Genomic DNA, 16156 nt, shown 5'->3' with positions numbered 1-16156 from the left:
ATACCTACAGTACCTGAATGTAATCCGCTTTGAAGTGCTGAAAAAAGCGCGAAAAACAAAATATAAAAAATCGAAGTAAATAACACCAAGCAGTTTACTTGGTTAACAAAACTTTTCTACTGCTTAACCAGTCATAAATAATTATCGGTCCACTTGAGTCATTTAAGGACTCTTCAAATATTTTTTTACTTTTTTTTTTAAATTGCTCATAAAAAATTGAGTCCCCAAATGTGGTTGCGATAAATTGTGTGCTCGCTCATGCTTCAGGATTTGCCCGACATGGCACCATTTTTCGAGGACACAGCTTCAGGGGTAAAATTTAGCACTTTTTTTTATACTTAAAACCTTACTATGAGTATTCCGCTAATGGAATCTTTTTCTCTGAATATTGCATCCTGATTACAAATACTATTTTAAAAAACAAAATCCTCAGATTTCCCCATGTTTACATCCTTGGGCACTAAATCTGAACACCTTATATTTACAAGTATTATAAGGAAATAATCTTCTCTAATGGTTTCTGTACAATTTACAGGCTGTGATGTGCAGAAAGACTGAAAAATTCTTGAATGTTAGCACTGATAAATCACAACATTTTAAAGATTCTGCGATTTTATAAACACTGTAGCCCAACACAGTTATCATTATAACATTCCTTTTGTTACGTAAATCAGTACCAGAGCATGCTCATCTCCCCACTTCCTTCCCTACAGGTCATTCATTTTATTGTACTTCTCAGGACTGATTTCCTATGTTTAATTATACATGTGCACTACAATTTTATATATCTTTTTTTTTTTTTTTTTTTTTTTAATCAAAAGTTGTGGATTTATTTATTAATTTTCATGTTCTTCCAAACAAACTAAACCTTATATCTTGAACTAGATCTGTGTCATGTAAGAATATTGTAAAGTTAAATGTTTTTAACCTACATATACTATTAAGCTATAATGCAGGAGTGGCCAGCTCCAGTCTTCGAGAGCCACACAGATTTTTGGGATATCCACAATGAATATGCATAAGATAATTTATATGAATTGCTTCCATTGTTATGCATATCTGTCTCATGCATATTCATGATAGCACCCAGGTAGAGAGTGCATCAAGCTAGTGCGAGAGTACACTGTAGAAATCTCATCTTTGTGTACCTTTCCTCATTGCAAATCACATCAACTCTTCACTGATGTGTACTGTGCTGTCCATACCTCTGACTGTGCATGAAAAACTGCCCCCCAAAACCTAGACCACCGCCAAAACCTCACCTTGAGTTACTAGTTTACCCTCATACAGTGGTATAAATGGATGATAAATATGTGTGCTACCCCAGAGGTTCTCTCTCTCTCTACTCCACTCCTCTCTCCCCCCCTCACAGCTTAATGCCAGGAAAAAAAAAGGTGTAGTTATTTCCGGCGTTAAAATGTGCGATAGTGTGCATGCACGCAATGTTAAACACCCCTCATTTTCATAAACCCCGCCCAAACTCCTTTTTCTAAATTTACATATGCATCGTGAGATGCGAAAAATAACGCGTTATGGTGGTGTTGCCCGTGGATAATGCCCTAACACATTTTGATGAATGACCCGATACATTAGTTATTTTCAGTTTGTTTATGAAGTTATATATATATATATGTTAGATTTATATAGATTTAGCTCACGCTTTTTTCTGTGGTATTTCAAGGCAGGTTACATTTATGTACAGTGTGCATTTCCTTGTCTCCAGAGGGCTTACAGTCTTACATTTTTTTTTGTACCTGGGGCAGTGGATGGTGAAACGATTTGCCAAAGATCACACAAGCATCTGCAGGATTTGAAACTTGGTTTCCCTAGTTCTCAGCCTGCTGTTGTAACCATTTGTCCACACCTACAGATTTGGTGCAGTACTTTTAATAAACTATGTTCAGCTATGTCAGATATGAACATTTGAATCTGTCATCTTGAGCCTTCTCTTCTATTTTTATAGGAATAATAAAAAATGGTGGTGTTAAACCTAATATCATCCCTTCATACACTGAATTAGAATTTTATTTGCGTGCCCCTTCCCGGAGAGATCTCTCCATTTTGCAAGAGAAAGCTGAAGCTTGTTTCAAAGCAGCAGCCCTGGCCACAGGATGCAAAGTAAGTACTACAAAGATACTTTTAAAATGTTTCATTGTAGCCTTTATTGTTGCCACATGAAACTTTATAATTTTGTTTTCTTGTGAGGTAATTGTTTTTTTTCAAATTAAAAGTAAAATGCAGATTTTTCTGAGGCAACTTGACCCCTTATTTGACCAAGATGGATCCACTCTTGCAGAAATAAGCTACAAGTAAGAGCGAGAACAATTAGGTTTAACAGAGTGCATAATTTAGTAACAAATGGGTCAGTATTCAAATGATTTGTGCGACCAAGTTTGAGATTTAGCCAGATAAATCTCTTGTTTTCAATTTCCCACTGCTCTAGATGCCTCCAACTTATCCTGCTAACTGTTTAGCAGGATAAGTGGAGCACAGTCTTTATCTGCTGACTGTGGCCCACATCAGTTTGTCCAGTTGCCTGCCCTGTTTTGCCATTTTAGACTTTCATTTCTCATCATTTCGCTTCCTTACTTTTATGACCATCCTCTATCTCTTTCTCCTTGTGCATCTGAGCATATTATTAGCCTTACTTTTTATCCTGTTATGCCAGTCTAGACACATGGGCTTATTCCCACCTACCAGCAGATGGAGACAGAGGACACAGTTTGTACTTTCATTACTGGTTCTTAAAGTGGTTCAGCCCAGGCAAAAGCTAGTATTATTTATCTTTAGCAGATTGTAGGATGTGCTGATGCAGCAAGATTTCTGGCTCTCAGGTTTTTGGCTTTGCCTTTTGTTGGGGGGTAGTTTGTCCTTGTCAAATTTGTACGAACTACAGGTCAGGCTTCTACGACATGAGATGAGCAAGCACTATAAGGAGACTCCCAGCTGTCTGAGCTTGCTAGAGTTGAGTACTAGTTGGAAGAAAAAAAATTTTATTTAAAAAATCTTATATTCTGCAAATTCTAATATGTTCAATGCGGATTCCGCTCGTTATACACACAATAAAATAGATATATTAAAATTAGCATCATCAATAAAATGACATACAAAATGGACCATATCAAATAAGGATCCTCTTGCTATTGGGGTTTTCTCTCTCCTCCCAGCCTCTGCTTTCTTATGTGGCACCAGTAAAGTTTAAAAAAAAAAAGGAAGAAATAAAGCAAAGAGGAGAGGCTCTCAACAACTCGTTGCAGTGGCTGGAAGAGCAAGGTGCAAAAAGTAAACTTGTTCTAGTCAGTAGGAGGTGGACCTGTGACCCATATTGGGTCGGACCTTTAGGAGGAGACCTTATTCTGGTAAGACTCCAGGGTCAAGTTTAGTAATGGCGAACTACAGGCATCAAGTTCTTCAAACAGGCTAGGTTTTCAGGATATCTACAATGAATATGCATGAGAGAGAGAGTTGCAGGCACGGCCTCCATTGTATGGAAATCTCTCGTGCATATTTATTGTAGATATCCTGAAAACCTGGCCTGTTTGTGGCACTGGGTCTAGTTGCTGTGTGTGAGCAGACTGTTTTGGCCTGTTGGTGGAGCATGGACAGCAGCATGCTGTCTATGGAAGCTGGTGCACATGTAGTGTGGTCTGCCGTATGTGCTATACAGAGGCCTGGTGAGGATGGGGAAGTACCTGGGCCCTTTACATCAGGACTGTGCCCTAGTTTTTCCTGTCACTGTATGTGTCTCAAAGTGGGTCAAGTTGTCTAAAGAGGTGCTAGCACAGGGGAGTCTTCTGTTAATACCTCATCTTTTGATCAAGAAGACATTTATTTAAAATTCTTATATTCCCCCAATTGTGTGTGTGGGGGAGGGGGAGTAAGATGGCGGCATAGTGCGGCTGCTGAGCGCTGTTTGCCCTAAACTTTGTTTGTTTCCTGGACTCTTTGCCTTACCATGCCATTTAAAAGAAAGGGGAAGGTTAGAATTTTCCCTTCAGAATCCATACCTTCCCCAGTTAGAAATTCTGCGTTTCATGAGCCAACCAGCACTCGGAAAAGTTGATTAATTTGATGCAAGCCACGGCTGGGAAGAGCTGGGTTCGCTGGCGGGCAAGGCGTCCCTCAGCCCGGATCTCCCTCCGCCCCCGGTGCAGTGTGACCCTGGCGAGGATGTCCCTCAGATGCTGACAAATGACGCGGTAAGAGCGACTGAGGTGGAGGGGGCGCTTCCTCGTCCAGTGCTGGAAACAGAGAGATCTTCGGGCCCCAGAGCGGAGAAGAACCTCTGCGTTGGTGGTCTTGCGGCTCAACCTGGGGATCTCCCACAAAGGGGAGTGGAGGAGACCTCTCCAGTTGGTTATCGTGGACAGACACATGCCAGAGAAATTGGTGAGTCCCTGCTGATTCCACCACGACCGGAGGCGGTAACTTTGGAGGTGATATGGCACTTGGTAGCAGGCTATGGGACTTCCTTGAGAAGTTTAGAAAATAAAATGGACTCTCTTACCTATAATTTACAACAGAAAATCCTAGAGGTCCAAGAACAAGCCAGCGTGGCTTCTAATAGGATCTTGGAGGCTGAAAATAAAATTCAAGTCTATTCAGGTACTTAACGTGGCTACTATAAAAGAGCAGATGGCTTGCTCTTTGACGATTGGAAATTCTTGAGAATAATGTTAGACATTTAAACTTGCGAATCCTGAATTTTCCTAAAATAGCAGGTGAAATTCCCTTTATAACATTGAAGTGGTTCCTGATAGAAGCTCTCGGTTTCTCAGAAGATAATATTCCCTCAATTAATTTTTGTCATTTTCTTAATAGAAGATTTTCTACAGGGTTAGCTGCTGGGGTTAATATTCCTGAAAATTTGTCATGGCCCGTCTGTTGTCTTCACCCGATGTGGCATGGACGCCGCCGACGTCGGGCCTTCCAGCGTGGCTGGACGCCACCGACGTCGGGCCTTCCAGCGTGGCTGGAGCCACGGACTTTCTTGCTCTTCGCGGCCCGGAGGCCGCCCGTGTCCCCTGCCTTCACTGCTGCCGGAGCCGCGGACTTTTATCCTCTTCGCGGCTGGAAGCCGCCGCCGCCGTCACCCCTTCTTCGTGGCGCGAAGGCCGCATCCCCGGGCTCGAGTGGTGGCTGGAGCCGCCCCCGGGGCCTCCTGCAGTGGCTGGAGCCGCTGCCGTTATCAGGGCCTGCTCTACAGGCCCAGCCCTGCCTTCTGCGTATGAAGACGTTGGTACAGGCCGCTGTCCGCGGTCTTGCACAGCTTGTTCCTGCTGCCCCTTAGGCGCCGGCACGCGTCTCTCTTCAGGATTTAAAGGGCCACACACAGGAAGTATGCTGGCCGCACCTAGGGAGTGGACTTCCTGCTCCAGCCCTATAAAGGGCTGCTCCGTCACTTCAGTCTTTGCCCTGCATCGGAGTTACTTCACTCTGGAGGCTCCTGCCTGCCAGAGCTCCGTCAGGTCTTCTTCGTGGAGCTCCTCTTCGTTTCGTCTCTTCATGTCACCTCAAGTCATGTCTTGTGCTTGAGGTCCTCGTCCAGGTGTCTTGGTGTCTCGTCTTGATCTTCTGCTTCCTGATGTCCCAGGTTCCTTGGTGTCCTCCTCCTGTGTCTTCAGCGCTCCTGAGCCTTCTGGTCCTGTCTGGCGTTGCTCCCTCGTATGACGTCTTTCCCGAGTGTGGCGTGGCCTACAGGTGGAATTTGTTCCTGTGCTCCTGAGCCGTCATGTCCTGCCAGCCTTGTGGTGCTTCGGACGACATCTGGCTCCGTCGTCGGAGTCTCACCTCGACTGGATTCTTCCCTGCGCTTGTCCCGCTCTCCGCGTGGTCCGTGACCAGCCTCCTCGGGCTGTGTAAGGCGCGTAGTGGGACAGGGTGATCCGCGACCAGCCCATTGGGTCCGCTCGTGAAGGTGGGCTGAGTAGGGCGCCCTGAGAGACAGTGCCAATGTCCTCCTGCCCAGCTTCTCGTCTCGTCTGGACTTTGTCAAGTTCCTTGTCATGTTCCTGATGCCGTTGCATCGACCCTGGTCCGTGATGTCTTCGCATCAGCCCTGGTGTCATGTCTTCAAAATCCCTGGTGTCATGTCTTCAACAACCCTCGTCTGTGATGCCATTGCATCAACCTTGGTGTCATGTCTTCATGTCAAGGCCTGTCTGCCCTCGTCCTCAGGCCAGGCCTGCTGCTCCATGCCGATCTAAGCGGCAGGTCCGAAAGGGCTCGGAATGGTCGGAGGACCATTCACATTCCAACATCATTCTATTGTTGGCCTTGGGAGCTTGCAGGCCTGGCGGAGGGTAAGACCGTCTGCCATGGTGGAACACGCCGTCAACCCTCGGTGAGGTCCTGGATCCGTCTGGGTTGGGCTGAGGTCCAAGGGCACACTAAATCACCCCCTGTCACGACAAAATTTGACCAGCTTTTTAGAAAATTCTAATCTGGATGTACTTGACAGTAATGCTTTGTTGGTGTCATTTATTTCGGTTTTCAGAATTAAATAATGTTATATGTAATTTTTAAGGAATTTTCCAGTATCCTATTATGGTCAAGTAGTTAGGATTTATCCTGATGTGGCCCAGGTGACACAAGTGAGGAGAAGGGAGTTTCTTTCCTTGCGGCAAAGTATTATCTCTTTAGGTTTTTCGTTTACTTTACGTTATCCTTGCAAATGTATGTTTAAGAGAGGTGATGAGTGTTTTTTATATTTTTTCAACCAGACCAAATATGCCAATTTATTGAAGCTCGTAGACCAACCACTTCGTCCCCAGCAATTTAAATACATGGAGGTCAATTTTGATTAAGTGCTGGTGGAGTTAATGCCTTTTCCACAATATAATTTCTTTGTGTATCTCCCCTTTTTTCTTTTTTGCCCTCCCTTTTGATCATTTTCCTTTCCTTTATGTATAGATTGGATAATTATTGTGTAATTTTTTTGTTAAATCTTTTTTTTTAATGTAATTAGTTGGTTTAAATTATCCAATTGTGATTCTTCTCAATGCAAGCATTTTTTGTTTGTAAATTGAAAATACATAAATAAAGAATTAAAAAAAAATTTATATTCCACAAATTCTCAATACAATTTGTTCATTGTACATACCAAAATCCATAAATATACATGAATAAAACATATAAACTTTGCAATAATATAAATCATATAGATGTCTCTTATATTGCTGATGCAGACAGATGTTGTTGGTCCTTGGAAGAAGGAGAGCTTTCTGAGAGTGAGGATGATGTCCTTCTAAAGCAGACAAATGATGAAAAGCTTGTGTCCCTTATTTCTCAGGTGGTCACTTCTTTTAGGATCTCATATTCTAAGGTGGTTGAGTTCTCTGGTTGGGATCCAGTTATTCAGGGAGACCATAAGTAATTTAGAGCCTTTCTTCTTCACTCAGAAGTGGAAAGAATGCTACTTAGAGTGAGAATCTTCTGAGAGTGGGCCCAAGGATATCCACTACTCTCTGGGACTATCCAGCGTTTTTTGTTTTTTTTTTCAGATGTCTAATGTTGATGCTTTGGGTTTGGTGGTTACTTGCAAGCAAAACTACTATCCTGGTGGTGTGGGTGGGGGGTCTGCCTCCTTCAAAGATTGCTGAATAAAAAAAGGTCTTGCTGGGGCATGCATTTGCTTCCACTGCATTGACTGAACAGTTTTGTGATGGGTATGTAATCTGAATTCTGATGGACGCAACAGCTCCCTAAAGGGCAGGGACACAGCTTGGCTAGAATCGGGTACTGCTTTCCTTGTGGACACCTTGATTTGGATTTCTTATGAGTCCATAGCCTTAGCTGTTGCAGCATGAAGGCTATTGTAATAGATGCTGCATCCAAAGCCTGACTGAGCAAGCTGCCTTTCAAAGGGAGATTTCTTCCAGGTCCTCATCAGACAGTACTGGTAAAGGATCTGGGATATATGAAATGGCAAAGGCTCCAGGATGATAAGGTATGGTCTTATTACTGAGGGAAAAGAGACTGAGTTCAGTTTCAGGATTCCAGATGGTATAGGCCAGGGAAGCAATCAGCTTCTCAATCATTCAGATTCAGAGGAAGAAATAATGCCTTTCAAGGGGCTAGAAAAAGGGAGACTCCACTGGTCATTCACCCAATGAAGGATGGTGGGACCTCTATTTGGTGGTGTTAGGTAGCCGTCTTCAGTGTTATATCAGGAGTGGACCCACATTACATCAGATCATTGAGTGTTGGAAGTGATTCAGAAAGGTTACACCCTAGAATTTGCTGCTATGAACACAGACATTTTGGTTACCTGTTGCTAGGCTTCACTCAGGTGTTTTGGTAAATTAAAGAAATACTTGTGAGCTTGCTGCCTCATTCAGAAGATATACAGTCTTTATTCCCAGTATATTGGCTGGCCAAAGTCCAATAGATCTGGTGTAAAATAAGATTCAGGTACTTTGACAGATAATCTGCTCCCCATTTACTTCAGGTAGTACAAGTATCTAGTCTCAGGTTATGTCTTTTCTCCAAGGACAAGCAGGTTAGTAGTCCTCACACATGGGTGGCATCATTGGATGGAGCCTGACATGGAAAACTTCTATCAAAGTTTCTAGAAACTTTGACAGGCACACTGAACATGCCCAATATGCCGCTAACCACGCATCCATGCGGGATCATTCTTCAGTCTCTTCTTTTCTGCGGTGCTATCGCCTCGCAGTTTTTGGAGCTCATGCTTCTTTTGGCCTTTTTGGCTAGTTCAAGTTTTCTTTTTTCTTCCACGCGTTGCATAGGGTTCCTCACCCTTTCCAGGCATTCATTGGTAAGTGTTCGTGCTTTCGCAGTTGATCTCCGACGGCTTCTTCTCTCGGTATCTGCTGGCTATCGAGGGTGCACCGCGCTCTTTTTTTTTCTATAGCATCGACCAGCTTCCGCCGACGTCCCCAGTGCCCTGGACTATGTCCATCACATATCCCCACGAGGTCTGTGTCCTTTGCCCTGTGGCTTCCCACAATGTCCGTGTCTGCGATCTCTCTGCCCAGATGACCCCAAGGGTTGTCGGACCCGCCTTGACAAAATGGAAAAACATTTTGGGTCCAAGTGGTCGGAACCGTCCTCTGAGTCGGGGACTTCCACCCCACCCCTCTTGGAAAAGAGCCCCCGGCTCCTACTCCATCGGGTTCTCCTCCCCCTGTCTTGTCTGGTCCTGAGCTCAGTGCAAGGAACTATCCGTTATATCTGTCATCCCGTTCTTCCAGATTGGGTTCCTCAACATCGCCATCGGTATCGGGTAAGGACCGCAGTGCTCATCGAGAAAGATCTAAAAAGTATTGGCATCGATCTTCTTCTTCCTCCAAACTAGATCGTTGAAAAGGCATCAACCTCTGTGCCTCCCACGAAGAGGTCGAGGGCGGAGGAGACCATTCCCTCCAACCCCACCAATGCCGGTGGAGGGCTCGGTTCCCTTACACCAGGGGATGCACCGATTCCACCAGCTTCTCAGGCCATTTTCTCTTCACCTGCCTTTGAGGAGTCAGAGAGGCATGTGCTGTTGGTGGCCAGCTGGGCCCTGCAGGGCCTCGAGCCTCGGGTTCCCCGGGTACTACCTCCACCGCAAGAGCCTATTCCACCGGTGCTCGCGCCTTTGCTGAAGCGGCTTGACAAGCTGCTTGGTATGCTACCGACACAGCTGGCCCTGGTGCCCCAAGTCCCTTTGTAGCCACTTGGCACACTGCTGCCACTGCCATCGGCCCCCATACTGGTGAGCGATTCCTCCAAAGAGAAAGGGCTATCGGGCTTGATGGCAGCCCAGAGACACATGGTGTCACTTCACCTGCCAGCTCTCCCAGGGCCCTTGGGGTCAGTTCCACAGAGTCCTTCGGTGCCCCCATTCCCACCGACACCATCGGATCCTGTGCCGCCCTCGTGACCTCAAGGCCCCCTGATGCCTCTGGCACCCCTCCTGGTGCCCCCGAGGACCAGGCCACGCACACCCCCACCCCCCAGCATCCCCGGAGGGTTTCAATGAGGGTGACGCTCCCAATGATCCCTGGGATGGGGAAGCTTCTGTATCATCCTCTGAAGAATTGGAAGATTTGCCTTCCGAACCCTCTCCCCTGATAGAGCGACAATGTTCTCCCCTGAGGATCTTTCCTTTGTGGGGTTTGTCAAGGCCATGACTGAGTCGGTGCCTTTCCAGTTGTTAACAGGGCAGGACTCCAGGCACAAGATGCTTGAGATCCTGCAATTTATTGATGCTCTGAAGGGAGGTGGTGGTGGTACCAGTCCATGACATTTTCAAGTAACCGGTGACCCGTCTATGGGAGCATCCCATCTCGGTGCCGCTGGTTAACAGAAAAATGGATGCAGTGTATCTAGTCCAGCCTTCTACTGGGTTCGACTGCCATCAACTCCCCCACCAGTCAGTGGTGGTGGAGTTAGCCCTGAAAAAGGCTGAGGTTTCGTACCCATGCCTCTACTCCTTCAGGGTGTGACCATAAAGCTGTCGATGCGTTGGGGCGCCGAGTGTTTCAGGGAACCATTCTCATTGCCCGCATAGCCTCCTACCAAATTTACATGGGACAATATTCCCGGAATGTATGGAAGCAGGCCTTGGAATTTAGTGAGCGCTTAACGCAGCAATTCCAGGAGGTCTTCCAGTCTCTCGCCCAGTAGGTCTTGGAGTGCGATAAACACGAGGTCCACTCAGTTTATGATGTCTTCGAGACAGCCATGAGGTCCGCTGCAGTGGGCATTGGTGCTCGTCATACAGCATGGCTACGGGCTTCCGACTTTTGCCCTGAGGTCCAGGACCATCTGGCCGAATTACCATGTATGGGGGAGAACCTGTTCGGAGACAGGATTAAGGAGGCTGTGGCTCAGCTGAAGGACTACCAACAGTTCCTTTAGCAATTGTCGGCTAGTACTTCTGACACTCAGCCTACCAGGGAGCCCGCACGGCAATATCCTAAACGGCCATTCTATCGGTCTTATAAATATTACCTGCCTGCACTGAGGTCCAGGGCTCAAAGGCCTGTCCCCAAGACGAGACAGAGGCAGCCTAGGCCACCTTGGGCACCTACAGCCCCACTGCAGAACCCAGTCACGGGGTTTTGACTGGCGGCTAGGAAGCATGAGCCAACCTTCTCCACGGGACCCTAGCCCTCCGGTCAGAGGTCATTTCCAACTATTCACAGATCGGTAGATTTTGATCACATCAGGCCTCTAGGTCCTATCCATCGTTCGCATTTCCAGCGACCTCCACCCCTCTCCGCTCCGTGTCCCCGGTGGAGAGAGGCAGGGGGAACGTACAAATATTTCGGATGAAGCTCTCCGCTCTCGTTTCTGCGCAGGAGGTTTTACCTGTTCCGCCCAACCAATGGGGCAAAGGGTTCAACTCGAGGTATTTTCTCATCCTCAAGAAATGGGTGGCTTCAGGCCTATCCTGGACCTGAGAGCTCTAAACCGTTTCTTGGTAAAGGAAAAGTTCAAGATGGTTTCGCTGGGCACCCTAATCCCCCTTCTCAAGGCGGGAGACTGGCTCTGCTCCCTCGATCTAAAAGACGCATTCGCCCATATCCCCATTTTTCAGGGGGATCGGCAGTACCTAAGATTCCTGGTCGGCGGTCAACACTGTCAATATTGAGTTCTGCCCTTTGGCTTGGCATCAGTGTCCCGAGTTTTCACCAAATGCCTGGCAGTTGTCAGGCCCATTTTCGAAGGCAGGGGATTCATGTTTTCCCTTACCTCAATGATTGGCTCATCAAGGGCAACTCCTGGTAGGGGGCTCAGAGTTCCACACACCTCACGATCGACACCTTAGAGGCTCCGGGATTTTTTTTTATCAACTATCCCAAATTTCAGCTCCAGCCGTCCTTGCAACTGGACTTCATTGGGTTGCGCCTGGACACTATCCAGGCGAAGGCTTTCCTGCCTCAGGATAGAGCAGAGACCTTAGCGGCTCTTGCTCAGCACATCTCTAGCTGCCCTCCAGCTGCTGGGCCATATGGCAGCAGCGGTACATGTTACCCCTTTTGCTCAGTTACACATGCGCAAGGCGCAGTGGACACTGCACGCTCAATGGTGTCAGGCGTTACAGGACCTGCGTACTTGTATTTTAGTCATAACAAGGTTATGGCAGTCCCTCTTGTGGTGGACAATCCCCTCGAACCTAGAGCGGTGTTGCCCCTTCTGGATTGCTCAGCCCCAAGCTACGCTGACTACCGAAGCTTCTCAGATGGGGTGGGGGGAGTGCATGTTCTGGGTTACTGCACCCAGGGGTTCTGGTCGGTGCAGGAGTCACGGCTCCAGATCAATCTCTAGGAGCTAAGTGCAATCCCTTATGCCTTGTGGGTGTTCCGAGAGTAACTCGTGAACAAGGTAGTTCTGATTCAGACCGACAGTCAGGTGGCCATGTGTTACCTAAACAAGCAGGGAGGGATGGAATTGTTCCCCCTCTGCCAGGAGGCAGTCCATGTCTGATTGTGGACTATTGAGAATGGCATCACTCTCCGGGTGGTGTTCCTCCTGGCGGTGGACAACATTCTGGCCAAAGTCTTGAATCAGACATTCTGGCCCCACGAATGGTCCCTCAGTCAGGAGGTAGCGAACCACATCTTCCGCTGCTGGGGGATCCCAGACATAGACCTATTGCCTCCATAGAAAACTGAAAAGTGCACCAGTTCTGCTCCCTCGGCAAGAGGGGTAGGGGATCGATAGCGGATGCCTTCTCGATTCACTGGGGCACACGGTTGCTATACGCTTACCCATCCCTTCTGCTCATATCCAAGACGCTTCAGAAATTGCAGCAGGATTAGGGCTCCATGATTCTGATTGCCCCCTGCTGGCCCCGTCAGGTCTGGTTCCAACCCTTCGGGACCTGACTTCGCACTCCCAATCTGATTGGGGTCAGCTCCAGACCTCATCACCCCAGGACCAGGGCAGGCTCCACCATCCCAACTTGCGGACCCAGCCCTCATGGCTTGGATGTTGTCCGAGTGACGGTAAGAACATAAGAAATTGCCATGCTGGGTCAGACCAAGGGTCCATCAAGCCCAGCATCCTGTTTTTCCAACAGAGGCCAAACCAGGCCACAAGAACCTGGCAATTGCCCAAACACCAAGAAGATCAAGAAGAGGCACTCACCTGTTGGAGGGGGTACCTTGTGTCCTTCTGGAGTCCAGAAAGCCTTCCACCAGGAAGTCTATAATCTGAAGTGGAAACTGTTCTCTTCCTGGTGAGAGGGATGCAGGCTAGATCCCTTCTCTTGCTCCCCTTCTGCACTATTGGACTACCTGTTGTCCCTATCCAAGTCTGGGCTGCAGACAGTGTCAGTGAGAGTTCACCTCAGTGCCATCGGGGCATACCATCGAGGTGCGAATGGTTTTGCATTTTCTTATGATGAATGGTTCTGGCATATAAGAACATAAGATATGCCATACTGGATCAGACCAAGGGTCCATCAAGCCCAGCATACTGTTTCCAACAGTGGCCAATCCAAGTCACAAGTACCTGGCAAGTACACAAACATTAAATCGATCTCATGCTACTATTGCTTATTAATTAATAACAACAGTTTATAGATTTTTTCTCTAGGAACTTATCCAAACTTTTTTTAAACCCAGTTACACTAATTGTTGTAACCACATCCTCTGGCAATGAATTCCAGAGCTTAACTATGTGCTGAGTGAAAAAGTATTTTCTTTGATTTGTTTTAAATGAGCTACTTGCTAACTTCATGGAGTGCCCCCAAGTTCTATTATCTGAGAGAGTAAATAACCGACTTACAATAACCTGTTCAAGTTCTTGCATGATTTTGTAGACCTCTATCATATCCCCTCCCCCCCACCCCAGTCATCTCTTCTCCAAACTGAACAGGCTTAACTTCTTTAGCCTTTCCTTATAGGGGAGCTGTTCCATGCCCCTTATCATTTTGGTCATTCTTCTCTGTACTTTTCCAGTGCAATTAAATATTTTTTGAGATGTGGCGACCAGAATTGCACACAGTATTCAAGGTGTGGTCTGACCATGGAGCAATACAGAGGCATTATGACATCCTTCATTTTATTTGCCATTCCTTTCCTAATAATTCCTAACATTCTGTTTGCTTTTTTGTCCACCACAGCAGACAGAGCCGATGATTTCAATGTATTAGCCACTATGATGCCTAGATCTCTTTCCTGGATGGTAACTCCTAAGATAGAACCTAACGTTGTGTAGCTATAGCAAAGGTTATTTTTCCCTATATACATCACCTTGCACTTGTCCACATTAAATTTCATTTGCCATTTGGAAGCCCAATGTTCCAGTTTCACAAGGTCCCCCTACAATTTATCACAATCCACTTGAGATTTAACTACTTTGAATAATTTTGTGACATTTGCAAATTTGATCACCTCACTCATCGTATCCTTTTCTAGATCATTTATAAATATATTAAAAAGCAGTGGTCCAAGTACAGATCCCTGAGGCACTCCACTGTTTACCTTTTTCCATTTCTGTTTCCTGTCATTTAACCAGTTTGCAATTCATAAAATTACATCTTTGTCCACATGCTTATTCACCCTTTCAAAAAATGAAGGAGACTTGTGAGGCAAGACTTCCCTTGGGTAAGTCCACGCTGGCTGTGTCCCATTAAACCATGTTTACCTAAATGTTTTGTGATTTTATTATTTATAATAGTTTCCATGTTTTTTCCCGGCACTGAAGTCAGGATCACCACTGTAGTTTCCCAAATTACCCCTGGAGCCCTTTTAAAATATTGGGGTTACATTGGTCACCCTCCAGTCTTCAGGTACAATGGATGATTTTAATAATAGGTTACAAATTAATTGAATTAGGTCTGAAATTTCATTTTTTAAATTTTCAAATCCCTGGCATGTATACCATCTGGTCCAGATGATTTACTACTCTTCAGTTTGTCAATCTGGCCTATTACATCTTCTAGGTTTTTCATAATTTGGTTCAGTTCATCTGAATCATGACCTTTGAAAAACGTCTCTGGAACAGGTATCTCTCCAACATCTTCTTCAGTAAACACCAAAGCAGTGAATTCATTTAGTCTTTCTGTGATGGCCTTATCGTCCCTAAGTGCCCCTTTAACCCCTCAATCATCTAACGTTCCAACCGACTCCCTCACAAGCTTTCTACTTTGGGATATATTTTAAAAGTTTTTATTATTAGTTTTTGCCTCTTTTGACAACTTCTTTTCAAAGTCTGTCTTAGCCTGTCTTATCAATGCCTTACATTGAACTTGCCAATGCTTATGCTTTATCCTATTTTCTTCTGATGGATCCTTCTTCCAATTTTTGAATGAAGATCTTTTGGCTAAAATAGCCTCTTTCACCTCACATTTTATCCGTTTGACCTTCCGTCCACATTTCTTTATGCATGGCATTCTTCCCATCTGCTAGTGGGCAGATTCATGAAGGGTTTACTGCAACTAATGCCCCCCACTTGCCCTCCGGCGGTTTCCTGGGATCTCAACTTAGTCCTCTTGCAACTCATGAAACCTCTGAACCGTTGCATTCTTGTGATCTAAAGTACCTCTCCTGGAAGGTGATCTTCTTGGTCAGGGTTATATCAGCTCGCCTTTTACTTGGAACGGACAGTGCCCCACTGTGCCTCCACTCAGCTTTTCGTCTCCTTTGACAGAAACAGGTTAGGATTCGTTGTTTCCAAACAGACTCTCTCCCACTGGCTTGCGGATTGCACCGCTTTCTGTTACGCATGAGTGGGTTTGCAGCTTGAAGGCCATGTCAAAGCTCTGTCCGGGCCACGTCAGTCTCGGCTCACTTGTGTGCAGTTTCCATTCACAAGATTTGCAGAGTGGCGACCTGGAGTTCCCTCCACACATTTGCCTCACATTATTGCCTGGACAAGGATGGCCAGCAGGACAGTCATTTCGGACAGTCTGTCCTCTGTAATCTCGTCCAGCCATAAAAACCCAACTCTCCCTCCATAGGCCCTATCCTTGGGAGCAGGCCTGTTTTGGCAGCAGTAGTTGTGCATGTTGGCACCTGTTCTTTGCTGCACACATTCAGAGCGTCCTGGAGCTATTTAATCACCTATGTGTGAGGATTAACAACCTGCTTGTCCTCGGAGAAAGCAGAGTTGTTTACCTGTAACAGGTATTCTCCAAGGACAGCAGGATGTTAGTCCTCACAAAACCCGCCTGCCACCTCGCAGAATTGTGTTTTTC

General features: G+C 46.2%; 1 protein-coding gene across 1 annotated transcript in view; it reads left to right on the top strand.

Moving 5' to 3' along the window:
- The window catches only part of PM20D2 (peptidase M20 domain containing 2), a 72447-nt gene that overhangs the window by 43640 nt on the left and 12651 nt on the right, over window positions 1–16156 (top strand). Inside the window, exon 4 of the mRNA XM_029595424.1 lies at window positions 1964–2118. Within this exon, the coding sequence (XP_029451284.1) occupies window positions 1964–2118 (155 nt within the window). The remainder of the gene's footprint in view (window positions 1–1963; window positions 2119–16156) is intronic.

Source organism: Rhinatrema bivittatum, chromosome 3, assembly GCF_901001135.1.
Source record: "Rhinatrema bivittatum chromosome 3, aRhiBiv1.1, whole genome shotgun sequence".
Taxonomy (NCBI): domain Eukaryota; kingdom Metazoa; phylum Chordata; class Amphibia; order Gymnophiona; family Rhinatrematidae; genus Rhinatrema; species Rhinatrema bivittatum.
This window is presented reverse-complemented; position numbering and strand designations above follow the sequence as displayed.